Source organism: Neoarius graeffei, chromosome 13 (genome assembly GCF_027579695.1).
Source record: "Neoarius graeffei isolate fNeoGra1 chromosome 13, fNeoGra1.pri, whole genome shotgun sequence".
Lineage (NCBI taxonomy): Eukaryota > Metazoa > Chordata > Actinopteri > Siluriformes > Ariidae > Neoarius > Neoarius graeffei.
This window is the reverse complement of record NC_083581.1, coordinates 50,380,025-50,396,314: the sequence shown is the minus strand read 5'-3', so window position 1 is coordinate 50,396,314 and position 16,290 is coordinate 50,380,025. Positions and strand designations below refer to the sequence as shown.

Here is a 16,290-nt window from a genome sequence, read left to right as displayed (position 1 = left end):
AACACCCTGAGAACACCATCCCTACAATGAAACATGGTGGTGGCAGCATCATGCTGTGGGGATGTTTTTCATCTGCAGGGACAGGAAAGCTGGTCAGGACTGAAGGACAGATGGATGGCACTAAATACAGGGCAATTCTGGAGGAAAACCTGTTTGAGTCAGCCAGAGGTTTGAGACTGGGATGAAGGTTCATGTTCCAGCAGGACAATGACCCTAAACATACTGCTAAAGCTACACCGGAGTGGTTTAAAGGGAAACATTTAAATGTCTTGGAATGGCCTAATCACAGCCCAGACCTTAATCCAATTGAGAATCTGTGACATAACTTGAAGATTGCTGTACACCAACACAACCCATCTAACTTGAAGGAGTTGGAGCAGTTTTGCTTTGAGGAATGGGCAAAAATCCCAGTGGCTAGATGTGCTAAGCTAATAGAGACATACTCCAAGAGATTTGCAGCTGTAATTGTCGCAAAAGGTGGCTCTATAAAGTATTGACTTTGGGGTGTGTGTGTGTGTGTGTGTGTGTGTGTGTGTGAATACCTATGCACGCTCCAGATTTCTGTTTTTTCATCTTAATTATTGTTTGTGTCACAATAAAACAACAATGTGCACCTTTAAAGTGGTAGGCATGTTGTGTAAATCAAATGGTGCCAACCCCCCAAAAATCAATTTTAATTCCAGCTTGGAATGCAACAAAACGGGACAAACACCAAGGGAGGAGGGGAATACTTTTGCAAGGCACTGTATGGGTCACAGTCCAGCATAAGTATGCTGCTTACAAGCTCAGAACACACAGAGACGAGTTTTATTTACACTGTAAAAAAAAATCCGTTGTTTTTACGGAAAAATACTGGCAGCTGTGGTTGCCAGAATAATCTTGTTAAAAATACAGTGAAATGTAAACAACATTACAGAATAACTTGTACATTTCACTGGGATTCCATGTACAATTAATGATAACTAAATGTAAATTTTACAGGTATTCAATGTACAACCCCAATTCCAAAAAAGTTGGGACAAAGTACAAATTGTAAATAAAAACGGAATGCAATAATTTACAAATCTCAAAAACTGATATTGTATTCACAATAGAACATAGACAACATATCAAATGTCGAAAGTGAGACATTTTGAAATTTCATGCCAAATATTGGCTCATTTGAAATTTCATGACAGCAACACATCTCAAAAAAGTTGGGACAGGGGCAATAAGAGGCTGGAAAAGTTAAAGGTACAAAAAAGGAACAGCTGGAGGACCAAATTGCAACTCATTAGGCCAATTGGCAATAGGTCATTAACATAACTGGGTATAAAAAGAGCATCTTGGAGTGGCAGCGGCTCTCAGAAGTAAAGATGGGAAGAGGATCACCAATCCCCCTAATTCTGCGCCGACAAATAGTGGAGCAATATCAGAAAGGAGTTCGACAGTGTAAAATTGCAAAGAGTTTGAACATATCATCATCTACAGTGCATAATATCATCAAAAGATTCAGAGAATCTGGAAGAATCTCTGTGCGTAAGGGTCAAGGCCGGAAAACCATACTGGGTGCCCGTGATCTTCAGGCCCTTAGACGGCACTGCATCACATACAGGCATGCTTCTGTATTGGAAATCACAAAATGGGCTCAGGAATATTTCCAGAGAACATTATCTGTGAACACAATTCACCGTGCCATCCGCCGTTGCCAGCTAAAACTCTATAGTTCAAAGAAGAAGCCGTATCTAAACATGATCGATCCAGAAGCACAGACGTCTTCTCTGGGCCAAGGCTCATTTAAAATGGACTGTGGCAAAGTGGAAAACTGTTCTGTGGTCAGACGAATCAAAATGTGAAGTTCTTTATGGAAATCAGGGATGCCGTGTCATTCGGACTAAAGAGGAGAAGGACGACCCAAGTTGTTATCAGCGCTCAGTTCAGAAGCCTGCATCTCTGATGGTATGGGGTTGCATTAGTGCATGTGGCATGGGCAGCTTACACATCTGGAAAGACACCATCAATGCTGAAAGGTATATCCAGGTTCTAGAGCAACATATGCTCCCATCCAGACGACGTCTCTTTCAGGGAAGACCTTGCATTTTCCAACATGACAATGCCAAACCACATACTGCATCAATTACAGCATCATGGCTGTGTAGAAGAAGGGTCCGGGTACTGAACTGGCCAGCCTGCAGTCCAGATCTTTCACCCATAGAAAACATTTGGCGCATCATAAAACGGAAGATACAACAAAAAAGACCTAAGACAGTTGAGCAACTAGAATCCTACATTAGACAAGAATGGGTTAACATTCCTATCCCTAAACTTGAGCAACTTGTCTCCTCAGTCCCCAGACGTTTACAGACTGTTGTAAAGAGAAAAGGGGATGTCTCACAGTGGTAAACATGGCCTTGTCCCAACTTTTTTGAGATGTGTTGTTGTCATGAAATTTAAAATCACCTAATTTTTCTCTTTAAATGATACATTTTCTCAGTTTAAACATTTGATATGTCATCTATGTTCTATTCTGAATAAAATATGGAATTTTGAAACTTCCACATCATTGCATTCCATTTTTATTTACAATTTGTACTTTGTCCCAACTTTTTTGGAATTGGGGTTGTACAATAATCAATACATAACTGTTAATTTTACGGATATTCACTGTACAATAAACAATGATTGCATGAACATTTCACCGGGATTCAATGTAAAATGATGGTTACAAGCAATGATCTACTAGACAGATATTTTATTTGATTTAGAGTTTTACGAAATGTGCCGGAGAGCCTCTACTGACATTTTTTTATTTTTTTAACAGGGCAATGATGTAATTTTAACTATCACATTCTGTTTTAGTATTACAGTTTGTCTGTGTTTAAACTACAACAATTTGTAAATTCTACAAAAAAAATATGATCAATTCAACATATTCTTACTGTTAAATTAACAGTGGTATTTGGTTAGGAGTTTTACAGTGTATTGATGTAAATTACACACTGCTTCATTGTTTTTGTATTTACAGTTTTTTTTTTATGTCATGATTTTACATAAATTCACTGTTAATTCTACGGACATTTTTTTTACAGTGTACATTCTTTCCGATATTTTATTCATTGTGTGGTGTTGGATGGGCTTGGTTTTTCACAACAGTCACTAATCATATTAATGACAAACTGTCCCATCTAGTATCAGTAAGTGCTGGCATAAACTAGTCTCATTGCATGGCTTGGTTTTAAAACAATCAGTAAATAACCAGGGGTATTCAACTACAATTTGTGAAGGTCCCTATGTAATATACAAGAGGCAAAGGTCTAAAATTATAAAGTAACTAACATGGTGACAATAGTTGCCCTTTAATGCTTAATCTTTATTTATTAGTTTATAGCTATAAATATGACATCACATTTATAATTTAATTTTATTATCTTTTCATTTTGCAGTAGAGCTCCTGAGTATCTCATTTGACTAGCACCATGGACTCTGAACTGGTTTCTGGTTTTGGACTTGAAGCAGAGATTAAAAACATACTTTTGTGTCCATTTGTATTTAAGCATTCTGTTTTTGCCATCAACATTTTTTTTTCTGAATAAGTTATCACTTCATTACTCAGACCAGAGAGGGGGACATCTATGAAAGTTTGTGAAAACACTCCCCTTTCTCAATAAGTTGCAAAAATATTTTGCAAAAAAGCATGAGCTTGGATAAGCCACAACAGAGGATCTGCTATGTAGTAGATTTTTGGACTTGCTCATCCTAGCCCCATGTTGCACTTTGGCCATTCTAGTCTAAATGTTACGAATCCACCACTAGTGGGAAACATTGAACATTTATGAGCACAGCAGTATTTTACTCACAGTCTTCACCAGAATATCCAATCACCACACTGGGTTCCACTGCCCAACCATGGTTATTATAGGCCTGGACCTTAACCTCATAAGGAACAAATGTCGGGGTGTCTTTCACAATAAAGGAATGCCTCTTCACCATCTTCTCTGTCCAGCTTTCTTCAACACCCATCTGCCTGTAGCTAAGCTTGTACTCTAGGCCAGGTCCATTATGTTCGATAGGCAACAAAGGCTAAAATGCAAAGATAGTGAAAGGAACAGTTTTACAAGTGGAGTTGTGAGGTGCACATTCTTTTTATGATTGCAAATTTGATTTCACTAGAATGGTCTCAAACATGAAAAGTTGTTAAAGTGCACAGCACAGGATAGGAATGCACAGGAAAGTTACAAAGGCCAAGGTCAGGCGAGGTTAGGAGGTATGGACTGAGTCAGTGTTCTCAAACTTCTCAAACACCTGTTAAAGAATATACACACAGGTTTGGGGAAGGCCTACATATGGAGGTCATGGTCAGGCATCCACATACACAGCAAATTCCTCAGTGTTGAATTAACACTTTCAGAGTTAATTTGGGTCCAATTGGACCTATATAAACACTCTGGTTGTTAATTCAACACTGGGGATTTTGCTGTGTACCTTTGACCATATAGTGTAGACGGATTTATGCTTATTCAGAATTCAAAATTTATGCTTATTATTATTTCAGAACTCACTAGTGAGGTTTTTCTACAGTATTCATTTTGCTAACTGCAGTATACTGACAGTACATCAACAGCAATGTCAGTTTGTTACCTCCCAAGTAATGTCCATCTGACGCGGCGTATGACCCTCAATCTTTATGTTTTCTGGATTCCTATCTGGGGCTGTTAAGGAGGAAATCTGTATTAATAATCTGTGTCTTGACTGGATATAATATGTACATATATCGTTGTCAAATCTGCTTTGGGTGTTTGAAGCACTCTTTGAAATGCATGGTCTTTCATGGTCTTTCGTCATTTATACCCTGATGTATAAATATTCCCTGAATAAATATAAAAATATCAAAATAATAATAAAGAAATATGAAATAAAAACTGAGTGGAAATGGATAGGTAATTATTTATTTTTTTTTACCAGCAGGAGGAGTCATATATCTCTCAGAGGGTTTACTGGGACGACCTCTGCCAACAGCATTGACAGCACTGACGCTGAACTGGTAATTAATGTGTCCATACAATGAGAGAGGAACAGAGTTCTGGTAGCCAGATACTCTCAGCAGTGGCCTCCAATTGCCTGGCTCCCAGCGGTTCTCCTCAAATTCGATGATGTACTCTGTTCAATAATAAAAACAGCAGTAGTCATACATAGAATACTTTGTATACACTGCAGAGCAGCTCAAAGTGGTGTATCTTTGTAGATTTGCATCTAGTATTAGCGGTCAACATGTACATTACCTGTTATGTGGCTATTATGATCGTTGGTAGGCATCCAATGAAGCTTCACACTACGATCTCTCAGATCTGATAACGTTAAGTCTATTGGAGGGTCAGGGACATCTAAAGTGCATCATATATATAGAAAAGCGTTTCATCATTGTGATCAAACTAACCAACAATTTGAATTTAATGACAATTGAACAGCATGACTGCATAACATTTTTTTTTAAGTCATAGTGTCTTCAAAGAATTGACTGCTAGTTCATCTCTTTAAATATTTTAACAACAACATGAAAACTAGCATCGCATCTCATCTCATTATCTCTAGCCGCTTTATCCTGTTCTACAGGGTCGCAGGCAAGCTGGAGCCTATCCCAGCTGACTACGGGCGAAAGGCGGGGTACACCCTGGACAAGTCACCAGGTCATCACAGGGTTGACACATAGACACAGACAACGACTCACACTCACATTCACACCTACGGTCAATTTAGAGTCACCAGTTAACCTAACCTGCATGTCTTTGGACTGTGGGGGAAACCGGAGCACCCGGAGGAAACGCACGTGGACACGGGGAGAACATGCAAACTCCACACAGAAAGGCCCTCGCCGGCCACGGGGCTCGAACCCGGACCTTCTTTCTATGAGGCGACAGCGCTAACCAGTACACCACCGTGCTGCCCGAAAACTAGCATATCATCAGGAATTATGGTCAACAGCTAACCTGTTTACATTTGCTCCTGCTTTCAGCAAATGACAAAAAAAATTACTTCTATTAAAAAAACATGATGCAAATTATTTATAGTTTCTAACAGTTATTGGTATTGTATTCAGAATTTTGAACTCTCCTGTGTTTACATCTTTATCATTTAACTTTCTGTTTATGGATCATCATTAAGATACAACACAGTACATTTTATATACCGTGAGTTGGCTGAGTGGTTAACATGTCTGCCTCTCAACTGGGAGATTGTGAGTTCTACTTGCTGTCAGGTCATAACAAAGACCATCATAAAAATGGTACTTACTACCATCTGGTGAGGCACACTGCTATAAAGATGTTTGTAGGGAGTCAAGCTCTCATGGTTACCAGAGGACCAACCCCCCATAGTAACCCAAGCTATGTAATATACAAGAGGCAAAGGGCTACTGAAACAGAGATCAGCACCGCCCAATGTGCCTTGTGGCACGCAAAGGACTTTACACATCTCATACGGACTATGATTAATTATATTGTAAAATGATTGATTATAAAAACTAAGATGAGAAAATGTTGGCATGAATGATATGATAATAACATACCGAGCACTGTTACATATGCAGATGCTGTATCTTGGTCGAGAGATGTTCTAGCAATACATGTGTACAGCCCTTTATCGCTGTGGCTTACATTGTTGATCTGCAATATTCCCTGATCAATGTAGAATCTGCTGATATCACAAAACATTCTTCAGTTTTGTCACTCCAAACAATAAGTCTTAAATCCTCATACCAACTCAGTATTCTTCAAGTTACAAAGATGTGCAATTTCAGACATGATGTTTTGTTTAAAAATATACTGTACATGAATTGAATTTTATCTTACTATTAATCAAAACAATGCTTAGTTTTTAGACATACTTTTAAAGATTTTTTTTTAATTTACAGTCTCTAGACAAGGCATGATATTATTTCAACCATATGGATATTAAAATTATGTTAGCTGACTTGCAATAATGATCTAACAATTTAAAGTTAAGCTATGCTGCCTACCTTGAATCCTCAGTGTAATTAGTATCTATTTCTTCCCCATCCTTCTGCCAGAGAATTTTCAGCTCATCAGTGAGTGAGTGATCATACTGCACCTTACACAGAAGCTCTGCCATGCTCCCTCTGTTGATATTTATATCTTGTGGAGGGGTCAAGATTTTGGTTGGGTCTGTCACAAAGAAGTGCATATATTTCACTGACCATAATCACATAATATACACCATAAATTAGAATAAGGAGAGTAGTCAAAGCAGTTTAGTTTGAGAATATCAATAACCTTTGATATGAAGTTTTGCATTAATGCTGGAGTTGCCCTCTGAGTTGCTCACAAAACAAGTGTATTTTCCTTTATCTTCCACCTTAGTTGTGTGAATCTGTAGGGAGCCATTTTTATGGAGAAAGAATTTATCTCCTACCAAAGAAGCTTCAAGGCCTTCTTTTCTCCTATGAAAACAATATAGTGTTCATTAACCCAACATTAACTAAATCTCTTGACTTGTATCTGTATGACTTTATGTATTGTGCTGCTGCCACATTGGCTGACTGGATAATTGCATGAATGAGTAGATGTACAAGTGTTCCTATTAATGTGGCTAGTGAGTGTATGTACACTACCGTTCAAAAGTTTGGGGTCACCCAGACAATTTTGTGTTTTCCATGAAAAGTCACACTTTTATTTACCACCATAAGTTGTAAAATGAATAGAAAATATAGTCAAGACATTTTTCTGGCCATTTTGAGCATTTAATCGACCCCACAAATGTGATGCTCCAGAAACTCAGGTAGTGTTTACATTAGACCGTATCCGTCTCGTTTTCGTCGCGGATGCACTGTCCGTTCACATTAAAACCCCGGGAAACGACTCCACAGGCGGAACAACTTGAATCCACCAGGGCCCATGTATTCAACCCAGTTCGTATCTGATCCGGTGCTGTGTAAACATTGAGATACGAGGATACGCTGTGCTGAGCTCTAGCTGACGTCGTCATTGGACAACGTCACTGTGACATCCACCTTCCTGATTCGCTGGCGTTGGTCATGCCACGTTGGTCATGTGACGCGACTGCTGAAAAACGGCGCGGACTTTCACTTCCTGCTATTTGTCCCGAATCACTGCTCGTGCGCTTTACTCGCGCGCTCTGTGAGCTGCGCAGGGCCGGAGTGCGCACCCTCCAGAGGGCACTCGCTGTTCAGGGCGGAGTGATTTGGAGTGCAGGATGCCTGCGGAGCTTAGCGTATCCGTGTATTGGCGTTGCTGTGTGCACGCGAATCGTGTATTGGTGTTGCTGTGTGCACGCGAATCGTTTTAAAAACGTTAATCTGATGATCCGCTGATACGGTCTAATGTAAACACCACCTCAATCTGCTCAAAGGAAGGTCAGTTTTATAGCTTCTCTAAAGAGCTAAACTGTTTTCAGCTGTGCTAACATGATTGTACAAGGGTTTTCTAATCATCCATTAGCCTTCTGAGGCAATGAGCAAACACATTGTACCATTAGAACACTGGAGTGATAGTTGCCGGAAATGGGCCTCTATACACCTATGGAGATATTGCACCAAAAACCAGACATTTAGTAGAATTTAGCTAGAATAGTCATTTACCACATTAGCAATGTATAGAGTGTATTTCTGATTAGTTTAAAGTGATCTTCATTGAAAAGAACAGTGCTTTTCTTTCAAAAATAAGGAAATTTCAAAGTGACCCCAAACTTTTGAACGGTAGTGTATATTCATGTATGTATGTATGTATATATGTATGTATGTATTGCTAATCTTCCTTGCTATTTGTTAATCATCTAGTAAACATTAATAACATAAAACCATAAGCATATGAATAGGCAAAAGTATAAATTAGCATTTCGAAGATAGCACAGACCTGAAGGAAATATTTGCCTTTAATTCTTTCTCTATAACTTTCAGACCCTTTGCTCTAGTTTTATCTTCATCATTGACTCTGTGTTAATTATGCTGAACATGCCACATTTTTCATTCCTTGTGACTTGGTATGGTGGGTCTCAGAGTACATTAAGATCAGAAGTGACAACAGTGTCTGGCTTAGCCTGCTTCTCTCATATCTTCCCCCTCCCTCTCTCTCCAATTCTATTTATGCTGACCATGAGCACAAGCTGGTGGAGACTTTCAAAAGTCATACTTCTGTTTGTGAAAAGCTGCTATGAAGATACTCCAAGCATCCAATTAAACATAAAAAGAAAGAAAGAAAGAAAGAAAGAAAGAAAGAAAGAAAGAAAGAAAGCACAACTTTATTCATCACACACTTGTGAAATTCCTCTCTGCATTTAACCCATCTGAAGCAGTGAACACACATGCACACAAATTAAAAATAATTTCATATAATTTACCAGTCACCTCTGTACTGCCTTTATTGGTCAACCATCCGCAAGACATTAATAACTTAAAACAAGAGGGATATGAGCAGACAAAAGAATAAATTAACATTTCCAAAATGGTATGTGACTGACCAGACAATATCAGCAGGTGGAGAACTAAAGACTTTGCAGTCCATGATGACAGTGTTCCCACACACAACACTGTACTTTACCGAATTCTGTGTCAGGATCAAAGGAGGAAGATCTAGGAAGGAACCAGATTAAATTAGTTATTTATGAAATATTAAAAAACATTAACGCTAACATTTGGCTCATTTTTAACTTGACCCACATAAGATGCAGCACACAACAAACAAACAATAACAATGACAACAACAACAAATGTGGAAGAAGAAGTACAACAACTTTATTCATCACATGCTTGTGAAAATCCTCTCTGCATTTAACCCATCTGAAGCAGTGAACACACACGTGAGCACAGAGCACACACACATACCCAGAGCAATGGGCAGCCATGCTAACAGCGCCCGGGGAGCAGTTGGGAGTTAGGTGCCTCGCTCAAGGGCACCTCAGCCCAAGACCGTCCCATATTAACCTAACCGCATGTCTTTGCACTGTGGGGGAAACCGGAGCACCCAGAGGAAACCCACACAGACTTGGGGAGAGCATGCAAACTCCACACAGAAAGGCCCCCGCTTGCCGCTGGGCTCAAACCCAGAACCTTCTTGCTGTGAGGCGACACTGCTAACCACTTACACCACCATGCCGCCCATGTATATAATAATTGTGTAACCATGTGCACGCGTGCGCACGCGCGCATGCACGCACACACACACACACACACACACACACGCACACACACACACACATTCTACTTTCAGTCAATTACAAATTAACAGAAACCTCCGAGCACTCATCACTAATACAAAATATTTGTCATAAATGAAAAACACAGATGATCTCACTTCATATTGCAAACACTTTCAAATTCAGTGTTGACCTATTCTTGGATAAACTGATGGAGCTACATGTATCTCCATCTGTCTATCACTGGATTATCAAGTTCCTCTATATGACGATATGTCATAATGTCACTATACATCAATGACTGTACTTCTCAGAGTTACTGTGTCAAACTCAAAAATGTTTGGTCCTCTGGTGTCATTGTCTGAGACTAACAGTTAGGAGCTGAACGTATGAAAACTGCCACTGATTTCAGACAAAAGTATTTGCCACTCAGCTTTCCATAGAAATAAATTTTACACGGTGGTGTAATGGTTATCACTGTCACCTCACAGCAAGAAGGTTCCGGGTTCGAGCCTTGCAGCCGACAGGGGTCTTTCTGTGTGGAGTTTGCATGTTCTCCCCGTGTCTGCGTGGGTTTCCTCTGGGTGCTCCGGTTTCCCCCACAGTCCAAAGACATGCAGATTGTACAATGGGGCTACTGTAATTGGCGCAAGCTGTAGTGGTTTCCAATCCATAATGTATGTACACATAGCTCTTGCTATGGCAAAAAGCTAATAAATTAAAATTAAATTATTAAAATTAAATGGTTTCAATGCATGAGCAAAGCAGAATCACAAAAATTCTTGGACACTGTCTTTTAGTAGGATCTCAGAAGGGACAGAAACTTTAATGCAAGTTTCACCAAGAAGGTTCTTCAGCATTTGTACTTCCTCCAGCAGCTAAAGTGGATACATTAACTCTGGCACAGAAGCTGCTGCCCTTTTTCTACTGCAGAGCCAGCTCCCCCACCCACACCCTCTCTCTCTTCTAGCATTTCCCTTCACAGCAGAAATCAAGAATAAGACCCATAAAAAGTCCTATATCAGTCAACTTCTTTCCACAAAACATTATTTCCTTAAACAAGGACCTCTCCAACATCCATTATATATGCTTTTACAGCAATAACTAATTTTAACTGCACAAATCAGTCACTGTTCAGATGTTTATTTAACTATAATTGTGCTTGCATTATATTTTTTTAATCGAAACATTATTGTAATTATCCAATACTCATCCTCATCTGATGTTCTATCCATTGCATCAGTTGCACACTATTTTGTCAGTATTTATGTAACATTCAATGCATTGCATTTTTTTGCTTTCTTTCTGTAATGTATTACTTTATTATTATATTGTATTGTAACTGTTATATGGTCTTTTAATATTCTGTTCAATTTATGTGACACTGCCCCAAAAGGAATTCTTTGTACACTGTATTAAAAAAAAAGTTATTTGATCTTAAAGTTAGTAACTGAGCTGCCTTAAAACTTTGAGCTCATTGAAACTCATATCGTAAGTTAGCACAATGAGGCGATCAATTTAACTTACTATATGAATTTCAATTAACTCAAACATTTTAGAGCAAAAAAAAAAAGTTACTAATTTTTTTTACGTTAAAGCAACAAATCATTTTTATAGTGCACATTAGGTTCTTGGCAAATAATTAAAAAAAAAATCAGATTCCAAATTCTGAATGTAATTAATCAGGCAGTGGAGCTTCGGCAGAGTGCCTGAAGTTCCTGGTTGTGTCGATGGTAAATTTGGGAAAACTTTCTGGGTCTTGAAAATAGGAAGGGTTATACAGAGAGAGTTACAGAATTATAATTCATTCCTTTACTCAACTAGTGTAATACAGATCACTTACTCATGACCATGATGTTGGAATTGCTGAGTAAAGTGCCATGTTTGTTGGAGACCTCACACTGATACACTGCAGTGTTATTTTCTTGTGCTCTGTAAAGGATTACTGTGTCATGTAGCACTCTGATATGGGATGAGGAGAATTCTGAAAAAGAAAAAAAAATTGTTGTAGTCAGTTCTTAACAATAAATTGGTTTGCATAAACAAAGTTAATACATTTTATATTCAAAATGTCTATCTCCCTGTATATCCCACCACACATTAGAGTTTTGTATTGATTATTATGAAGCACTCGATGTAATATATGGATACAAACACCACATTAACTAGTTAATCAATTAATAGTGCCAAATGGCATTCCATAATTTTATTTTTAATGCATTTACAAAGCCCTAAGCATATGCCAGCTTGACATATTGTGGGCAGATTCTACTGTCAGACTGACACCGCAGTTTATACTGCAATATCACACAAGAAGGCAATATTACGCAAGAAAAATGTGCATAACTCAAAGGTCAGAATCTCATGTAACTGAGACATGCCTCTGCTTTAGGCAAACACCCACTCCACATGCAAAGGTTCTCAGTTAACTCTGAGAAGCATTTACATCTGTAATTATGCCTGAGGTCTTACTACTGACGTGTATAAGTTCTATATTAAATATTTACTGTGCACATTTAACTCAACTCTGAATACAGCCCAATATTTTTAGAAATTTAGGGAAGTAAATCAGCAACCTTGTTCACAGGAAGTACACCCTTTGGTTGCCTTAAAATGGTTGGTTAAGGAGTGATGATCCTATTAATCCAATGAATCTTATAATGAATATTACATTACATTAATGGCACTTAGCAGACACTCTTATCCAGAGTGACATAAAACATATCCAAAGCATCTTGGGGAGCAGTTGGAGGTTAGGTGCCTTGCTCAAGGGCATTTCAGCCATTCTGGCTGGTCTGGGGAATCGAACTGGTGACCTTTGGGTCCCAAACTGCTTCTCTAAACATTAGACCATGGCACCCTCCATATAATGAATATTAGCCATATGAATCTCAGCCTTTCCATGCTTTTCCATTATTTCTGTCTCTCATCTCCGACTACATTTTTCTTCCTCAATTTATTCCACACTGCTGTGTTTGAGCAGTATTCTTTAGCCATAGCCAACAGATAACACTTTGTGGATCAACACCTTGTTGTGATGGAGGGGCCTGTGCACTACTAACATGTACTTCAGTGCCTAAATTATACCTCAGGGCAATGCCACGGGTAGCTTACTACTCCCAGTAAAGCCATCCTTAGTAAACAGATCTGAGGGATGAGTTCAGAAAAAGATCAATCCGAATGACTCTTAAGCTTATGTTTACTCTGTGGTGCTTTGTGATTAAATGTGATTAAAGGAGTTGGAGCCCAGGCTCAAGAAGTGTGCTATTTCAGGTATGCTATCAAGAGAGAGAGAGGCCACTGAAGTACACTGAAATCATCGTCATTCTCACAAAACTGGAGAATGGATGCAAGTGCAGGCTTCTTCTTTACTGAAGCAAATATGAACAAAACAAACCAAGGCAGAATAATAAAACTAGCAGAACAGGAATGGGGAGCAAAACAAGAACTCAACATGAAAACAAAACCAACAACAGTCAAGCAAAATAACAGACACGAAGCAGCTAAGGTGGTAAAACACAAAACTTATACTGTATAATGAATCTAATCAAAGGAGAAACTGAACAGGTGTGCACAGGAAATGAATGGAATAACAGAAGAATCTTCAAAATACACGGCAGGATGCCTTCTATTGGCTTGGCAGTGAATTCTCCATAATGGATGTGACAGTCCTGTTCATGAAACTGGTTTGAGACAACTTTTGCTTTGTGACATAGCGCATTATTATGCTGGAAGCAGTCATTGTAATATGGGTAAATTCTGGCTATTAATGGGAATGCAGTAAGCAACACTAATCAGATGGGCTATGTCATTCAGTTGATGCTGAACTGGTACAGTGGTGCTTGAAAGTTTGTGAACCCTTTAGAATTTTCTATATTTCTGCATAAATATGACCTAAAACATCATCAGATTTTCACACAAGTCCTAAAAGTAGATAAAGAGAACCCAGTTAAACAAATGAGACAAAAATATTATACTTGGTCATTTATTTATTGAGGGAAATGATCCAATATTACATATCTGTGAGTGGCAAAAGCATGTGAACCTTTGCCTTCGGTATCTGGTGTGACCCCTTTGTGCAGCAATAACTGCAACTAAACGTTTCCGGTAACTGTTGATGAGTCCTGCACACCAGCTTGGAAGAATTTTAGCCCATTCCTCCATACAGAACAGCTTCAACTCTGGGATGTTGGTGGGTTTCCTACTGCTCGCTTCAGGTCCTTCCACAACATTTCGATTGGATTAAGGTCAGGACTTTGACTTGGCCATTCCAAAATATTAACTTGATTCTTCTTTAACCATTTTTTGGTAGAACGACTTGTGTGCTGGGAGGCACGGTGGTGTAGTGGTTAGCGCTGTCGCCTCACAGCAAGAAGGTCCGGGTTCGAGCCCCGTGGCCGGCGAGGCCCTTTCTGTGGGGAGTTTGCATGTTCTCCCCGTGTCCGCGTGGGTGTGCTCCGGTTTCCCCCACAGTCCGAAGACATGCAGGTTAGGTTAACTGGTGACTCTAAATTGACCATAGGTGTGAATGTGAGTGTGAATGGTTGTCTGTTTCTATGTGTCAGCCCTGTGATGACCTGGCGACTTGTCCAGGGTGTACCCCACCTTTCGCCCGTAGTCAGCTGGGATAGGCTCCAGCTTGCCTGCAACCCTGTAGAACAGGATAAAGCGGCTAGAGATAATGAGATGAGATGAGACTTGTGTGCTTAGGGTCGTTGTCTTGCTGCATGACCCACCTTCTCTTGAGATTCAGTTCATGGACAGATGTCCTGACATTTTCCTTTAGAATTCGCTGATATAATTCAAAATTCATTGTTTCTTCAATGATGGCAAGCCGTCCTGGCCCAGATGCAGCAAAACAGGCCCAAACCATGATACTACCACCACCATGTTTCACAGATGGGATAAGGTTCTTATGCTGGAATGCAATGTTTTCCTTTCTCCAAACATAACTTTTCTCATTTAAACCAAAAAGTTCTATTTTGGTCTCATCCATCCCCAAAACATTTTCCAATAGCCTTCTGGCTTGTCCATGTGATCTTTAGCAAACTGCAGACGAGCAGCAATGTTCTTGTTGGAGAGCAGTGGCTTTCTCCTTGCAACCCTGCCATACACACCATTGTTGTTCAATGTTCTCCTGATGGTGGACTCATGAACATTAGCCAATGTGAGAGAGGCCTTCAGTTGCTTAGAAGTTATCCTGGGGTCCTTTGTGACCTCACTGACTATTACACACCTTGCTCTTGGAGTGATCTTTGTTGGTCGACCACTCCTGGGGAGGGTAACAATGGTCTTGAATTTCCTCCATTTGTACACAATCTGTCTGACTGTGGATTGGTGGAGTCCAAACTCTTTAGAGATGGTTTTGTAACCTTTTCCAGCCTGATGAGCATCAACAACGTTTTTTCTGAGGTCCTCAGAAATCTCCTTTGTTCGTGCCATGATACACTTCCACAAACGTGTTGTGAAGATCAGACTTTGATAGATCCCTGTTCTTTAAATAAAACAGGGTGCCCACTCACACCTGATTGTCATCCCATTGATTGAAAACACCTGACTCTAATTTCACCTTCAAATTAACTGCTAATCCTAGAGGTTCACATACTTTTGCCACTCACAGATATGTAATATTGGATCATTTTCTCAATAAATAAATGACCAAGTATAGTATTTTTGTCTTATTTGTTTAACTGGGTTCTCTTTATCTACTTTTAGGACTTGTGTGAAAATCTGATGATGTTTTAGGTCATATTTATGCAGAAATATAGAAAATTCTAAAGGGTTCACAAACTTTAAAGCACCACAGTATTAAGGGGCTCACTGTGCGTCAAGAAACTATTCCCCATACCATGATATTACCACCAGCATCCTGAACTGTCCATAGATTTATACTGTTGGTGCAAAATTCTGAGCCAACCACCTGCATATTGCTGCAGAAATCAAGAATCATCAAGCACTCTTCAACTGTACAGTCATCCTGTTCCCACTGTAACCTCAGGTTCCTGTTCTTGGCTGGCAGGAGTTGTAGCTATTGCTGTTGTAGCCCATCTGCCTTGAGGTTTAATGTATTGTTCATTCTGAGATACTTTTCTGCTCAGCACAGTAAATATATATATATATTTTTTGTAGCCTTCCTATCAGTTCAAA

General features: G+C 39.3%; 1 protein-coding gene across 5 annotated transcripts in view; it reads right to left on the bottom strand.

Moving 5' to 3' along the window:
• chl1a (cell adhesion molecule L1-like a) overlaps positions 1-16,290 on the bottom strand; it is an 85,934-nt gene that overhangs the window by 28,495 nt on the left and 41,149 nt on the right. For 4 of the 5 annotated variants that reach the window (XM_060937977.1, XM_060937978.1, XM_060937973.1 and 1 more), the window contains exons 11-19: positions 11,987-12,127; positions 9,469-9,580; positions 7,266-7,432; positions 6,992-7,157; positions 6,542-6,669; positions 5,259-5,360; positions 4,939-5,136; positions 4,618-4,688; positions 3,837-4,059 (exon numbers count right to left, since the gene is read on the bottom strand). In XM_060937977.1, coding sequence (XP_060793960.1) covers positions 3,837-4,059; positions 4,618-4,688; positions 4,939-5,136; positions 5,259-5,360; positions 6,542-6,669; positions 6,992-7,157; positions 7,266-7,432; positions 9,469-9,580; positions 11,987-12,127 — 1,308 coding nt within the window. The remainder of the gene's footprint in view (positions 1-3,836; positions 4,060-4,617; positions 4,689-4,938; positions 5,137-5,258; positions 5,361-6,541; positions 6,670-6,991; positions 7,158-7,265; positions 7,433-9,468; positions 9,581-11,986; positions 12,128-16,290) is intronic. The other variant, XM_060937975.1, reaches the window with a different exon arrangement.